The 16,488-nt window shown below is 33.7% G+C and overlaps 1 protein-coding gene across 12 annotated transcripts in view; it reads left to right on the top strand.

The window, feature by feature from the left end:
• Positions 1–16,488, top strand: part of OtopLa (Otopetrin-like a) — an 810,925-nt gene that overhangs the window by 605,370 nt on the left and 189,067 nt on the right. For all 12 annotated transcript variants that reach the window (XM_068363667.1, XM_068363664.1, XM_068363662.1 and 9 more), the window contains one exon: positions 1,805–1,917. In XM_068363667.1, the coding sequence (XP_068219768.1) occupies positions 1,805–1,917 (113 nt within the window). The remainder of the gene's footprint in view (positions 1–1,804; positions 1,918–16,488) is intronic.

The raw sequence follows: 16,488 nt of genomic DNA, 5'->3' as shown, positions 1-16,488 counted from the left end.
AGTCGTTCGAATCTTACATTCGATTTGAGGCTATTAGATAGTCTTTATTTCTACTTATATACATTTAAGCATCTGTTTATTCATAAGGATGAATCTGCTGTTCAATAAATTCATATATTTGTAAATTACTGTAAAAAAAAAACATTCTGAAATATAACAAAAGCAAACGTTTCCTTCCAATTTCTCTCTCCTAAATGTTTTGACATTTGGTCATGCTACGGATGTCTTTTGTAAGAATTTCACCAAAATTGTTTTTCTCATTGAATTTTATCCAGAGAAAGATTTCAAATGACATTTCCGAAGAGCAATCTTATGACGTTCTTACATTTTTTATTATAAAAAGAGGAATATTTGTTGGATATTTGATCCTGCCATTTTTATTATTTCCTCCTTTTCTTTCCCGTCTCCTAAATGCATTATTCATGTCGAACTTCCGTATCTCCGACTGAATATTAATTTCCTCAGAACAATGAACTCGAATCCAATGTGTGCCATTTCAGTCGGTTGATCCATTTCCGGTGACTGGTGGGCACTTGAACGTTACTGATATTTCTAATTCATTGCGTAGAATAAACGCGTTATATATTCAAATTGACAAGTTATTAGTAATATAATTTTTATATAACAATGAAGAAATATTTTACTTGTACAGTGGGCGTTTCTAGCCTATTGCAAACATCTCAGGCTTATAATCCATGGGTCGAGAGTTCGGAGTTAGCTCAAAGCACTTTGGATTTCTGTTAAAGTCGCAACCTCACCGACCTTTTGAGCTAAGGACATAGGGTATAGGGCCTAATGTCTACCTGCTCAGTCACTAGGAGCCATTGCCTGCCCTAGTTTGGGCGTAGAGGTAGCTCATGTGCCGCTCATATATATATATATATATATATATATATATATATATATATATATATATATATATATATATATATGTGTGTGTGTGTGTGTGTGTGTGTGTGTGTGTGCACGCGCGTGCACCGGCGTGGTGGCTCTCTCTGACATTGTGAAATAAGAGAAATGACATGGCCCTTCTGAGGGGATTTTCAAGTGGACCAATCCTAATATTTTAAAAGGGCGATGAAATCATTTGAAGATTAGGCAGGTGTGAGAGACTCCATAAAAGGACGTTTTTCAAAATCCATTTATCAGTTTTCGTTTATAAAACATCCCCTTGTGCCCAACATGATACTGTATAATATATGTCATTTATTGCCACAATCTTTTAATGGATTCCAATTCCGTTAAAATAACTAGTAAAATATTAGGTTTAAATTGCAAATAATCAACAATGTTTAATTTGTTGATTCTTGTTCCTATGAAACAGATAATTTAGTCTTAGATAAAAATAGATTTTCCCTTTTTGTATATATAATAGTATGCTAGTTTTACTATACAAGGAAATGCAATAATCTTGACTTCATGAAAACATTTCTTTATATCCTAACCCTTGAATAAATTATAAGATATTTGGTTTACTTATATTTAGAAGATCTTTGAAAATTCGAGGAGAATTTAATATTTTCGGCTAAAATTATTTCGAGTGAAGAAATTTCCTTTTTTAATTTTATGCAAAAAATATAGTTAGGTGAAATGGTAAATGTTATTATAAGGCTGCTTTAAAAGTACTAGCTTATCAGTAGCAATATAATTTCTCTAAACTTCCAAAAACAATACTTGGAAACTTAGTTCTATACTTTTATTATAAAAGAATAAATAAGTGAACAAATTGGTGAAGAATTATATTAATAACTTTATTAAGAGTGTTTAATAAAGTATACTAAATTCTGTTTTATTTCGTTCGCAGCTAAATGCCGATGGTTACGGATCACATACCTCCCCGACACATCGGGTCGAGAGTTACTACACTGGAACCCTCGAGTCTCGACGCGGACTTGAGTTTTACCCCAAGAATGCCAAGTAAGTACTTGATAAACTATTCCAGTTTTATTGTGTTTATTATGGAAGAGTGACTTCATATCCTGGATAAATGCGGATGGAAACCAGAGACTGGGAAGGCTTCCATCCATGGAATTTAGGTTTTGAATATGTTTAGCCTTGGCAGTGTTCGTAATAATTACCTTCGTCAACGAAGTTGGAAGGAGTTTATGTTTTAACCCCTGTTTGTGTGTTCGTTTGTGGGTGTGTGTTTGTTTGTGAACAGCTTCCTAACCACAATTTCAATCGTAGAGTAATTAAGCTTACAGGGATTAACTGTTATGTCAAAAGTTGGAATTGATTAGATTTTGGAAGGTTAAGGTCAAAGGTCAAGGTCAAGGTCACGGTCAAGCAAAATGTCCAAATCACGTAATCAGCCATAAGTTTGGACATCGTTGTCACACAGACTTCAAACTTGGTTCATATTTGATTGTATGAAAATCCACGCCAATTGATATATGTTAAGGTCGCGTCCAAGGTAAAGGTCAAGCTAAAGGTCAAATTCCGGTCATCAACCACACGACCACAATTTTAATCGTAAAGTAATGAAACTTACAGGGATTTTAAACTGTTATGTTTAGAGCTGGAAATGATTAGATTTTGGAAGGTCAAAGGTCAAGGTCATGAACGAGCAAAACGTCCATATCACGTAATCGGCTATAAGGTTGGGCAACTTTATCACAGAGACTTCAAACTTGGTTCATATTTGAATGTATGAAAATGCACGCCACATGTTGAGGTCAAAGGTCAAGGTCAAGGTCGAACAGAAGTTCGAGAAATAAGCTACCGCGGCCTAGGTCTGGACTCTATACTGAGTGCCCCTCTAGTTTCAGGATGTTTTTAGTCGAGTCGATAAATTTAGAGGACATGTTTGTTTTTGCGTCGGTTATTTCCTATCATTTACAGACCAGATTGCAATGGCTCATACTCGTACTTAAACAAAAAAAAAGTTTTCTTAGTTTGATGTTCTTTTTGTGATCATGATAAAGATATTTATTTTTCTTTAAGCTCTGAAGATCGATTTCATTAGATATATAATGAAAGGAAATATTTTTATGCAGGAAATGAAGCTATAATCATCTCCTCACATTGAGATATATCGCTAATGCTCTCAATAATTCTTAATCCTCTCACGACTTTGATCTTAGGTCAATTAATTCAAGAGATAGAGGGTTGAATTTAGAAACTTAAGAGGACCAGAATTGTTTAAGGATCACATTTATCACTGCGGTGTCTCTTACATAAAAAGTTATAATCCTGTCAGGCAATAAAACTCAACAGGATCAGGTTTGCCTAATTAAAGCGCATTCTTTATCGTCTGTACTTAGCGGGTTGCTTTTAAATTATTTGATAGTGTACCACAATTTAAGCTATTAAGTACTTTCTTCGGGGGATTTCCCTGTGCCCATAATATTATTATTATGGTTATTATCATAATTACTATTATTATTATTATTATCATTAGTTAAAGACCTTTTTTTGTTAATGACAGAGCAAGGCAGGGAGAGGGAGACAGGCGTAGCATTATGTTTCCTTTTAAAACTTAGTACTTGCCACATTTTTCAAACTTGAAATTTGTCTAGGGAAAATAGTAAGCACCAACTCCGAATTCTTATCCTATTTATGAAAGTTCCCTTGCTTGTATTTTCTCTGCTACCTTGTTCAATGTTTCGCCCGTGTTATGCAAGCGGAAGAAACTCTAATTACCCATCTGTTGCATGTTGCAAGGGGATGTTGTCTCTAACTATTTAATTCTTCCTCTAATTGCGGAAGACAGGGACACCTGTGACGCTAAAATAGTGCAAAAGAAAACAAATTTATGATAGGCAAATTTAGCCATTTGCATTTTAATAGGGAAAACATTGCTTTAGAATAAGAATATAATACATTAGTATTTGTATGGGTCTTTAGGAAAAGATGAAAGTGTATGCTGTTTTTTTAACCTAGATTATTCCGATAAGAAAACTTGTCATTTGGGAATTTAATGAAAACAGATGAGAACTTTTTTGACGGGTTGCTTTGTCTCAAAAGTCCATGACGAAAATTTACAATAGATATCAAGAAAAGACTGAAGATATTAATAGAACCCAACGTAAAGACTACTGAATTTCGTTAACAATTTTATAGGAATCAAAAGCTATAATACTGTGACATCGAGAAGGTTGATCTAAATGCCAATCACTACGAAAGAGACTACAAGACATTTAGCTTATATTCTTATTTTTTATATATCTGACCAGAAGGTATTTATAAGATGAAATTTTATGAATTATATCATGAAAACCTAGATATTTGATAGATTTAAAAGACTGACGGTTGTTTCCCAAACTTTATATTTGCTCTCGGCTGAAAACTGGGGCCTCGCATAAAACAGTTAATTGTTTGTTGAGTTTAAATTTGGTTAAATTTTTTGGTTATTTTATTCATGTAATGTATTTCATTCAAACTAATGTGATCAATTCTGAATGGACAATGAATAGCGTATTTTTGGAGTGATAAGCACTACAATCCATCAGTGAATTTAGTTAGTTTTAAGCTATTATTGGCAAATGAATAATTTTACAACGTCTGTCATTTGCTAAAGATAATGGGTTTAATAAAAAGTTAGAATCACTTTTAGGAGCAAGGCACATTTTACCAGTCATGGCTGCTGCGTGTTCTTATCCCTTAATGCTTGCAAAGAAATGCAATTGTTTTCAAAGTTTGTACCAGCTTCGAATTATTATCTAATGGGATAAAAGTTTATTTTTGTTGGAAAAAGATTTCTTGGACAATTTTGAAATGCTGTTAAGCTATGAGACTGTCCTAAAATTAAAGATGTATTTGGTAGCATATTTTTGATAATCTTAAAAGCTTACCATATTTGCAGACACGTTTGCCGTGAAAAGTGGACTAAATTGTTTCTTTATCATCTTCATCATCTACTACGCCTATTGACGCAAAGGGCCTCTTTTAGATTTCACGTCATCTCTATCTTGAGCTTTTAAATCAATACTTCTCCAATCGTCCTCTCCTACTTCACGCTTCATAGTCCTCAGCCATGTAGGTCTTGGTCTTCCAACTCTTCTAGTGCCTTGTGGAGCCCAGTTGAAAGTTTGGTGAACTAATCTCTCTTGGGGAGAGCGAAGAGCATGACCAAACCATCTCCATCTGCCCTTCAACATGATATCATCCACATAATCTCTCTTATAGTTTCATTTCTAATCCCGTTACATGGCACTGTAATGCATACGACACCGCCTGAAGACTTGGAGCTATCAGTAAAAACAAATAATATGAAAATTACGTAATATAGGTTATATTTTATATTACTCTAGATTTTCAGTGGCATGTTCAGATATCCTTTGACAGATAGTAGAATGGTGTATACTCCCATGCATTGTGCATAATCCTAGTTTTAGTCAAGACGGATGAATTTTATATGCATTAATCGCTTAACTATTATATCCAATAGAATAAAGCTATAAGAGTAAGCTTTAGCGCGTTACTCGTTACATATCCATAAAAAAGTGTGCGAGATCATAATAGTTAGGTCTTTGGGAGGATTAGAAAAACGTTTATAACTGATAGAAGGAGACTATTATATTATACACACACACACACACACACACACACACACATATATATATATATATATATATATATATATATATATTTGTATTTATACATGTATATATATATATATATATATATATATATATATAATTATATATATATTATATATATATATGTGTATATATACATATATATATATAATTGTATATACTTTATATATTAAAGATTTATTTTAATGTTGTTCTTAAAATATTTTATATTGGTTCATTACTTTTTTTTTAGTTAATTTTTTTACTTATTTCCCTTTTCACTGAGCTATTTTTCCTTTATTGGAGCACTTGAGCTTGTAACATCCTGCTTTTCCAACTTGGGTTGTAGCTTAGCTAGTAATAATAATAATAATAATAATAATAATAATAATAATAATAATAATAATGGTAATAATAATAGTCTGGACCATCCATACTAGATTGGTTTGTCGTGAACGATCATACAAAAATCTCCCACGATCACCAGTCCGCAGTGGCCAACGTGGTGGTGAAAAATGGGCAAAACCCCGACTTGAATAAGGACCTGTCTGAGGCCTTTGTCTTGAAGTGGACTTAAAACGGCTGCATTTGTTGTTTTGTGTTTAAAATCTGCTAATTACGATTTACCAGTTATACATGTATTTTTAATAGCCACTAAGACTCCAAATTTTATCGACTCCCTTTGAGGCTAAGTTGAGCAAATATCCTATTCTTAAAGATTCCAAGGGATAGAATACCTGACGAGGAATTTATTTTTTTGACAAGACTCCCTTTAACTCCCTGCTGTAATTCGATGAGGCATTCGTAATTTATGCATTGCGAATTGCAAGATTACCAAGAATTGTTTAAGATGTAATTCACGTTTGTATAATCCTCCGCTGAGAGAGAGAGAGAGAGAGAGAGAGAGAGAGAGAGAGAGAGAGAGAGAGAGAGAGAGAGAGAGAGAGAGAGAGAGAATACAATGGTATGTAATTTAAGTGCTTTTATTCAGCTCTTTGTTTCCATACGAGACGAACAATTAATAAAGATATTGAGCACAATTAAGTATTCATATGTAAATTATTGTTCTTGTGTGTATGTATATATGTACACAGGAAGAGACGTAAACTAATGATTTCTTGATAACTATATTTTATTGAAAAATTCGTGATGTTATTATGCGAAGTAAATTATTTTGGACAGGGATAAAGAAAAGATATTGATATTATTCCAAGCATTTTATGCGGATTATAAACATACCAGTTTTAAAAATGGTACAGTACTCTAAATTGCAATTTGAATTTTTCTTCAACGACATTAAATTATTTTGATCATACAATTTTTTCCTCCTCATCTGTTGTAGCTGCTCAAATACAACCTTCAATTTTGGGAGTGACATCAGACCTCTTCGGTTTCATCCTGAGTGTTGGCTTAATGGCTCTCCAGGGAATGTATCAAAGACATCAAGTTGCTTGTAATGCAACATTTTGCGACCTGGGACTTCATCTCGGGATTCGTGTCATGTGCGGATATAATGTCCGCGGGAAGTGGACCGGAAATGGTCGTTTTTTACATGACCTTGGTTTTTTTTTTCTTAAATTTAAGAGATGTGAAAAATTGTTTATTGCTCCTTTTTCCTTTTCTATGTAAGATTTATTGTAGAGAGAGTTCTTGATTCAGTGTCGGGGAATGATATTGGGCGATGCGGTTATTCAAGCATTGATAGTTGAAATGTTTTGAAGTTACAATATATTGTTGACTCATGTTCTTAGTCTTTATCCCGACGAAAGATCTGTTTGCTTTCGCCCTCGAATCGTTGGAGATTCTGACCACTTGTGATGGGTTGGTATTGATTTGCAACATTGCATTTCCCCATGAAGGTCTCTCTCTCTCTCTCTCTCTCTCTCGTTAGCTGTTCCCATCGTGTCGCCATTTGCAAATGGATACTGCTGATACCGAGAGTGCTGGGTGATAGCACGCAAATGGGATGCCATGTCGAAGTCAAAATCGAGTATTTCAGATATATTTCCCGATCCTGCAACAGTCAAACATACTATAAACGATTACTGTCACGAAGAGGGAAATTGAATTCCCAAAAGCAACGAGTAATAAATGTTGCTAAGAGAAGTTTCACATTTTCCTCCTATACCCAGACCCTCATCTACCTTCATTGTCTCCCTTCCACACACACGAACCCTTCACGTTGGCTGGAGTGGAGTCTGGGGGGAAGACGGCCATTATCAACTCCTTCATCCGGGAGAACCGTATTGAGTTGGCAGTTCTTGTGACGTTTCCACAGACATTCCTGTCGGAATCCAGGTAAAGGGGGGATTTGGGGGCGGAAAAGCATTATGGAGATATTCCTGCTGACTGACAGTAGGATTTGTATCTGTTTCTTTTGAGATGAATAACTGGTCTTTCTTATCAGTTGATATCTGTAGATTTATATTTCAAAATTTGTCGTGGGGGGAGATGCTTTAGATGTAGATACTCATATATTGTATATATATATATATATATATATATATATATATATATATATATATATATATATATATATATATATATATATACATATACACACACACACACTGCATATATGTGTTTGTATGATCAATTGGGAATATTCTGAATTGCGGTTCTCTGGTATAAATGCTATTTTGGGAGCATTTTGGTCCTGTGACAAATCGTGTTTTTTCTATAATTATTTTAACGTAAAATGAGACACATTGCAACGGTTTTCAAGATACAATAAGATTTTTTTCATTGTATGATTCATAACTAGGAAATATTTAGATGCGGGAAAGGAATTTTTTTTTTTTTTTGGACATTAAGATATATAGATTTTCCTACATTATTATTATGTTGTTGTTATTATTATTATTATTATTGTTATTAGTAGTAGTAGTAGTAGTAGTAGTAGTAGTAGTAGTAGTAGTAGTAGTAGTAGTAGTAGCAGCTAAGTCACAACCCTAGTTGGAAAAGTAGGATGCCCATTAAGGCCAAGGTCTCCAACAGGGAAAAATAGTTCAATAAGGAAAGGAAACTGATAAATAAATAAGCTACAAGTAATGAACAATTAAGATAGAATATTTTAAGAACAGTAACAACATTAAAATAAAGCTTTCGTATTTGAACTATAAAGAGAGACTTATGTCAGCCTGCTCTATATAAAAAAAAAAAATCGCTGAAGGTTTGAACTTTAGAAGTTCACGCGATAATTTGGAAGTTTAAAAATATTTTTAGAGAATAGTCTTTGAAATTCTTTTAATCATCCGAACTTATTTAAACCATGCTGATGAAATATCATACATGATATAAATGAATAAAATTGTTTCAAGTCATGCCTTTATTTATCGGCGAAGCCAATTAGATACTTTTTCGTGGGATGAAGAGCCAAAATAGATCCTTCAAAGGCGAAGAAATAAAAATAAATTAGTTTGTTTATCGCAACTTGTCAAAAGTTCAAAGTTTTAACTTTTAATTAATGAATAATAGAGTTTTGTGAAGTATAATCTTTCCTATTCGCAGGCAAACCGGAGAGAGCACTTCTCCTTCACTATGGATATTTCATCTATTAATAAAAATTAAAATTATATTGAATATAAAGTCTTATTTTAAAATGATTGCTTGCTGCCACCTCCTTTGGAACGGCCTATTATATGCAAATTTGCTTATTGTTAATGAATCTTGGAGCCGCCATTCTTAAGATATATCTCGTGAGTATTAGAACTTGTAGCGAGATTTGGAGACGATATGCAGGGTTCCATTTTCTTTTACCTCCTCATCTTGGGTAGTATCAACCTTTAAATGGGGTTCTCCACGTCTGTTTCTATAGTCCTTCTGCTACTTACTTCTTCTATTGTCGCTAATGTTACTTTTGTAAATGATACGGTAAGAATTTTATTTGGCCTTAGGCTTTCCAACTAGATTGAATGACATGGCCGCCATTGTTATTGAAGTCTGGTCTCGTGCTTATTTGATTGATGCTGAAACAAAGGAAGGGTAATTTTTAATGTTTAGACTTGAAGTTCTGGGTTTCTTTGGAATTTTTCCCCAACATTATAATAGCGGGTAATCAAGAACGTGTACTTTACAAAAGAAATTATTTTCTTTCTCTTTAGACCTCGGGAAAGATGCAGTGAAGTTAACTCCATCATTACTTATATGCATTGCATTTTTATATACCGTTTACATATGTAATTGTCAGTGTGTGTGGTTTTTTTTTTTTCTCCTTCCGAATAATCATACCGCACTGTATGTATTTTTTACATTTCACAACAACTTATCTTGTTCCTTTCTTCATATTCATGTGCTCTTGTTTTATATCAAACTATCCTTATGCTAGCACGGGCTGTTGCTTTTATATCAGCTCGTATCATATTCATAGTATATGAAAAACTGTATGTTTAGAGGTGCAATGCCCATCTTGTTAGGTGCATGGCCTATTTTTGTTGATTAGAGAGAGAGAGAGAGAGAGAGAGAGAGAGAGAGAGAGAGAGAGAGAGAGAGAGAGAAGCATAATAGAGGTATTTGGGTGGACCAAGTAGCTTTAATGTCGGTCGAGCTTCGGAAAAAAAAGGGGGAGAGGAGAGGAAGAGAAGTGATTTTTTCCCTACTATGAATGTTGGTGTTGGAACTGCGCCTATACAACTGAGAGTGAACGAGTGCTTGTCTGTCTCTCACGGTGATTCCCGTTTGCTTTCTCTATTTATTGTCAGTTTCTTTTCTTATTCTGGTTGCTTGTGCTCTCGTATCTTTAATTGCTTTACTTGGTTTTTCTCAGATGGAATTATTTTTCTCTTAAAAATTCCATTTTGGTGTTGTTTGGGATTTATGCTTTGAAGTACTTTCAGTAACTGACTGTTTTGATTGTAGTATTAATTAGATAAAGATTAATTTTTCAGCGATGGTACTTATTTTTTACATATCTTTTTTATTCTTTTATATGAATTCTGTGATGCCCTCTTATAATGGACATAATTGAAAAGTTCTGTCGCACCCAATAAATAAATAACGGTAATATATGTATTGTTATTCTACTCCAATTCAGTGTTCCTGTATTTTTATTCATAAAAAAGATTTTCACTTGTTGCCATGTTCTCTCTTGTTTTCACAACTCAAATTTTGCTTGTCTCACCATTCGATCACTCTCGCAAGATTTAAATTCATTAGTAAACTGAAGTTAGAAAATTTTTAAGTTCTCTGTTAATGTAGAAACTGTCGAAAGACTGGTGATCTGTTTGAAGAGATTCTACCTTATGTTTTCAAGTATATTTTCATCAAGAGACAGTCAAATGTATGACCCTCATTCTTCTTCTTCTTCTTCTTCTTCTTCTTCTTCTTCTTCTTATTATTATTATTATTATTATTATTATTATTATCATTATTATTATTATTATTATTATTATTATTATTATTATTATTATTATTAATTGCTAAGCTACAACCCTAGTTGGAAAAGCAGGATGCTATAAGCCCAGGGGCCCCAACGGGGAAGATAGCCCAGTGAGGAAAGGAAACAGGGAAAAATAAAATATTTTAAGAACAGTAACAGTAAAATAAATATTTCCTATTTGAGCTATAAAATATTTGATAAACGTTATAATGCTTTCGAAGTTGCCTACTATGCCACTTCCAATTTCATTATAGTCACTAAATTCTCTACAGACAATGGGTATGAAGATGAAAAGGGTCTGCAGTTGAATAGCCGTAGCACGTTAATATGCAATGATGAATTGGATAATTATAGGGTGATTCACCCAACCATGGAGTGAGAAACACCGTATTAGATAAATTTCTCTAAAGGAAACCGTGTAGAATAATTAGATCATTCGTTGAATATAATCTTGGAGGCTAAAGAAATTTTACATAAAACCTGGGAAATATGAATAATACGAGTGACAGAATTAGAACCCAAATGTCTTCAGAAAACAATAGAAATTAAGGTTACTCGTGAAATATAAATTGGCGAAAGTATTGAGATAGAAATAAGGAAGGCAATTTTAGTTGCAGTGATAATGATACGGAAGTTTAAACCTCTGAAAAGCAACCTTTGCTCTAGGGTCTAGGGTATTGAACTTTGAAGGGTTCAGTGTCATAGCGCAAAGAAGCTTTTCCTTTTTTCATTTAATGTTTTGCGAAATTGTTTATATTAACATTCATCGTAAGGGCTCTGAATTGGTTACCTAAATGACTAATTGACAAAAGGATATTTTGATGACCACTAGCTATTCAGAGATGTAACGAGTAACATGCAACACCATCATTTAAAGGCCGCTCATGAATGGCAGAGGCTAGGGACACTGACAACGTCTTAGCTAGCAGGACAAGTGCCCAAGAGACTGGCCATATATACATATGATCATCGTCCAAGCCCCCTTTCCACCCAAGCTAGGACCATAGAAGGCCAAGTAATGATTACTGAGGACTCAGTAGGTAGACCTCAACCCCATCGTTAACTCACCGGGATGGTGAGGTTGCAGAACTAATTAGAAACTATCAAGTTTGAGTGTAGCTCGAACCCTAGTCCGGCAGAACGCCAGACAGGGACGTTTTCAGTAGGCCACCGCAGGTCTTTATTAATTCTTTCTTGTAATGCAATCGTTCGTCCGGTTTGAAAATGTTTAGTGAATTTGATAGTTAGCGGATTGTGTTTATGCTTATTTTTTTACTACAAATTCGTAATATCTAGATATTGAAATTTGAATTTAAAAAGCTTTAGTTGGAATACTAAGTCTCTCGCTTCAGCCATGCTTTGATGAATATTAGGAAATGTTATTAATCAAACAGTCTTTTGATTTCTCATACTTTCTCTTCCGTTTTCGAACATTTATGTTGCCCATTCTAATGTTTACGCAGATAGATCTGCCTTTTGTTTTGAACTTTTTGTTAGTATTAAATCAAGATGTTGTTTACTATTTGTATTTCTTCACACGATGTATTTCTTTTAGTCGTGCAGTATTTATGAGAGAGAGAGAGAGAGAGAGAGAGAGAGAGAGAGAGCAAACGTCTGGAATTTTTTCATCCAGGAGAGAGAGAGAGAAAGCAAACGTCTGGAATTTTTTCATCCAGAATATGAACTCTCTCTCTCTCTCTCTCTCTCTCTCTCTCTCTCTCTCTCTCTCTCTCCACGCTTCTGTTGGTAAACTGGAGTGGCTGTTTTTCTTTTATTTACGAATGGAATTGGTGAGGTTAGGGATAAGGGCCAGCAGACTTGAAAGAATTTTAGATTAGATTTTTTCTTTTTAATTTCTGTGGTGCGTTGTAAGAACTAGGGCTATTCAGGATAGCATCTCCTTTTTGTTTGTTTGTCTTCAGATGGTAAAGGAATTATTGATCAGAGAATGTATCCTTATAACGAGGTTAGAACTGGGGGAGATATGTAACTTTACGAGTCGCTGATGGAAATTCATGTTTTTCGAATAACGATCGATGTTTGGTTCCACAATATGTTGGCAGGCAACCCGCAAACCATAGAAAAAGGTGCCTATGATCCCAAATGGACATCAAAAGATGTTGGCAAACAACCACACATCACTCGATTGTTGGCAGGCAACAAGAAAAATCTAAAACAATCTTGTTTAACCAGATGATATTTTGGGAATAAAGGAAATCATTAAGAAGGGAGGCAACATAAACGAGGCCGCTTTCCCAAACAGGAGAAAGGGAGTGGTCATTGACAATAAGCTATTGCCTTCCGAAACCCTCTTATGGACAGAAGTTTGTGAAAGTTCGATCGTTAATGATGATATAGAAATCGAGCCTGCCAGTTTATGTGACGAAACCCACCGCTGCGAGCAAGTAACGCTATTTATGACACATAAATTGAGATTTGTGTACTCGGGCGAAAAGGTCGGAGAAAAAAAAAAAAAGGCTCTTTGGGTTTTCGTATTCAGGAAATTGAGTTTTGGTGAATTGCTTCCATCTCCATGTTTAAGAAGAGGGTGGGAGCTTTTTAAGAATTTTTTCTCCGCAGTACTTGTTTATTTTGATTTATTATCCATACAATTGTTGCAAGATGGCGGTGACCGTAGAAGAAATGATAAAATGATAAAAGGAACTGGAACCATTTTCGTTGATAATTACTTAAATATTTGTTATCTAAGTGATATATTCACACACGTACATGCATACATTATATATATATATATATATATATATATACACACACATAAAGTTTGTGTGTTTCAACGCATGTTTGTTTGTGTATTTTAGTCGTAGACCTTCATTTCTTTTTGATGAATCCCAAATTTTAGAAAATTTCAGCCAGTAATAAAGGGTTGAGGTACCTATTGAAAACGACTCTGACTCGGAACCATCGACCTTTCTCAGATGTGCTATTTATGTGTAAGCAGCTATCTGTACACAAAATTATTTACTTGTTTTAGAGCTAAGCATACACACAATTTATGTATATATATATATATATATATATATATATATATGCAAAAGAACCACAAGGAAAATGAAAATACGAAATATATGATTAAGTCCTGACTAGTTTCGTGATACTTCTTCCAGTCCTCTGAAGAAGTATCACAAAACTAGTCAGGATTTGATCGTATATTTCGTAATTTCATTTTCCCCGTGGTTCTTCAGCATCTGAGCATCACGTTTTCCTGTGATTTTCACGCATATATATATGTATAGACACACACACACACACATATATATATATATATATATATACATATATATATATATATATATATATACATATAAATATAAATATATATAAATGTTTATATATATATATATATATATATATATATATATAATGTTTAAGCGATGAAAATTATTACTGATGAAATCTCGACAGCCACCGTCGTCAATATTGAGTTTGCCATGCCGCACCAACATTCAATCATTTGTAGGTTTTTGATTTTGCACCTTTAATCCCTTCCTTTGGGGGACCGGATCTCTGCCCTATATTCGGCATGTCAATCCAACGAAATGAAAGCAATTACAATGAAGTGTTTTGATATTGATAATACAGTAGGTTAACGCTCATTTTGTTTTGCATTTATTTAATGCATGTTTCATGATCATATTCAAATCTTTTAATAATGTGTACATTTCTTCAGTTTTTATGATCAATTATTTAATATGTGTTTTTTTTTTATTTTAACCTCAGCTTTTATGATCAATTATTTAATTTGCGGTTTTGTGTTGTTTTCAGAATGATTGACCGATAAAAAAGCTTTTTTTTTTTAACTTCATTATTAATTAATATCCTATGGAAATGCAATTTTCACTTTCCCCATGCTTAAAAATCCTCATTATCATTAACAAATCTAGTTAGATATATATATATATATATATATATATATATCAGCGATTAAAAACTAGATAATACGAGGTTTCCCCCATACAACGAAGAAATCAATTCGAATAATCTCTTATTATAAAAGTGCCGTGTCTGCAGGTGCTTCGGAAGATGGCGTATTTTATCTCGAAATTTTATACCAGGGGATAATCTCTCTCTCTCTCTCTCTCTCTCTCTCTCTCTCTCTCTCTCTGTCAATATGGCGAAGTCAGTCCTTGTTTGTGCGAGTTGGTCATTCCTTCTTGGAGCTGTTTGCTCTGAGAAGCTCTTGCAGTTCGCCTCGTAGTTGAGTGATTTCGTCTCGGTTTTTAAGATCTGCAAAGATGACTTTATTTCCTGCCTCTCCTTTCGGTTGGCTGCTTTCTTTTTTCACATACGAGGCTCCTGAAATATGTCTTTTTTTCTATCTGTTAATATGCTTAAATTAATTTTATTTCCCGCAATATTGTTTTCTTATTTTCATTTTCCCGCACGTTATTGCGGTTGTTTTTATATCTGTGCATTTCTAGCTTTTCAAATGATGTAAGATTTATTTTTAAAATGGCCTTATCTAAGCCAATCATCGAGATAGAAATTATTTTGCTGTTTTGATATTAAACCCTCATCAGATCCCTTTTCTGTGTATTGCCGTAAGTAATTTATTTACACCTTTCGGATTGGAAATATTATATGATCCTAATCATATTAAGTTTGCATTTTTCCCAACCCTTTTGATAAAACTCATTTTATCGATTTCTTAGTTTTCGCTTGTTTAATAGAAATATGGTCCGGCGTTTGTTATATTTCATGAAAATAATGGTCCATGGCTGTATTTTCTGTAGAATACTGCTATATATGACTTCTTTTGTTATATGTGTGTACATATAATAATAATAATGATAATGATAATAATAATAATAATAATAATAATAATAATAATAATAATAATAATAATAATAATAATAATGCTCGAACTCACTTTTGTAAAGGTCGAATGTGTTTTCTGCATATAAGAAGGTAAACAGATTCTTCACCTTGCCTCGTTAGTGGACCGACTTTTTTAAGGGTTTCCCTCTGATTGGAGCAAAAACACTCTACTTCTTACTGAGAGAGAGAGAGAGAGAGAGAGAGAGAGAGAGAGAGAGAGAGAGAGAGAGAAAGAGAGAGAGAGAGAGAGAGAGAGATTTTTAGTCATGTTTTTATGTGTTTTATAGGGCGCTCATTATTATTATTATTATTATTATTATTATTATTATTATTATTATTTTAGTCTGATCTGTGACCTTTCAGTGGTCGAAGAATTTCTTTTATCTATTCAATAAGACGCAGTTCAACGTAAGAAGTTGGACGTTCATTAAGGAATTCCAGGTACTAATCATCGTATTCCCTTTTTGGCTCGCCTGAGCTTGAAGCCCTAGTAGCGTTTTCTGATTAGTGTGCCGGTGTATGTATATATGAATGTAGGCAAGTACGTATGTATGTAAGTACTTATGTATGTTGTACACTTTATACAGTTTAGAATCCTTCCCCAGAGTCACTGGATCAGTTTCAACCAAATAAGTCACAAAACATGAAGGAAGGTTCTCGTTTATTGAAATGGGGAGAATGGCCCCTTCCTCGTAGATATAATTAGAAAATAGGAGAAAATTTTCATTGCTAGAATTACTGCATTAAAATAACATA

This window comes from Palaemon carinicauda, chromosome 40, assembly GCF_036898095.1.
Source record: "Palaemon carinicauda isolate YSFRI2023 chromosome 40, ASM3689809v2, whole genome shotgun sequence".
Lineage (NCBI taxonomy): Eukaryota > Metazoa > Arthropoda > Malacostraca > Decapoda > Palaemonidae > Palaemon > Palaemon carinicauda.
Note: the sequence above shows the minus strand (reverse complement) of the source record. Positions and strands in the feature narration are given on the sequence as shown.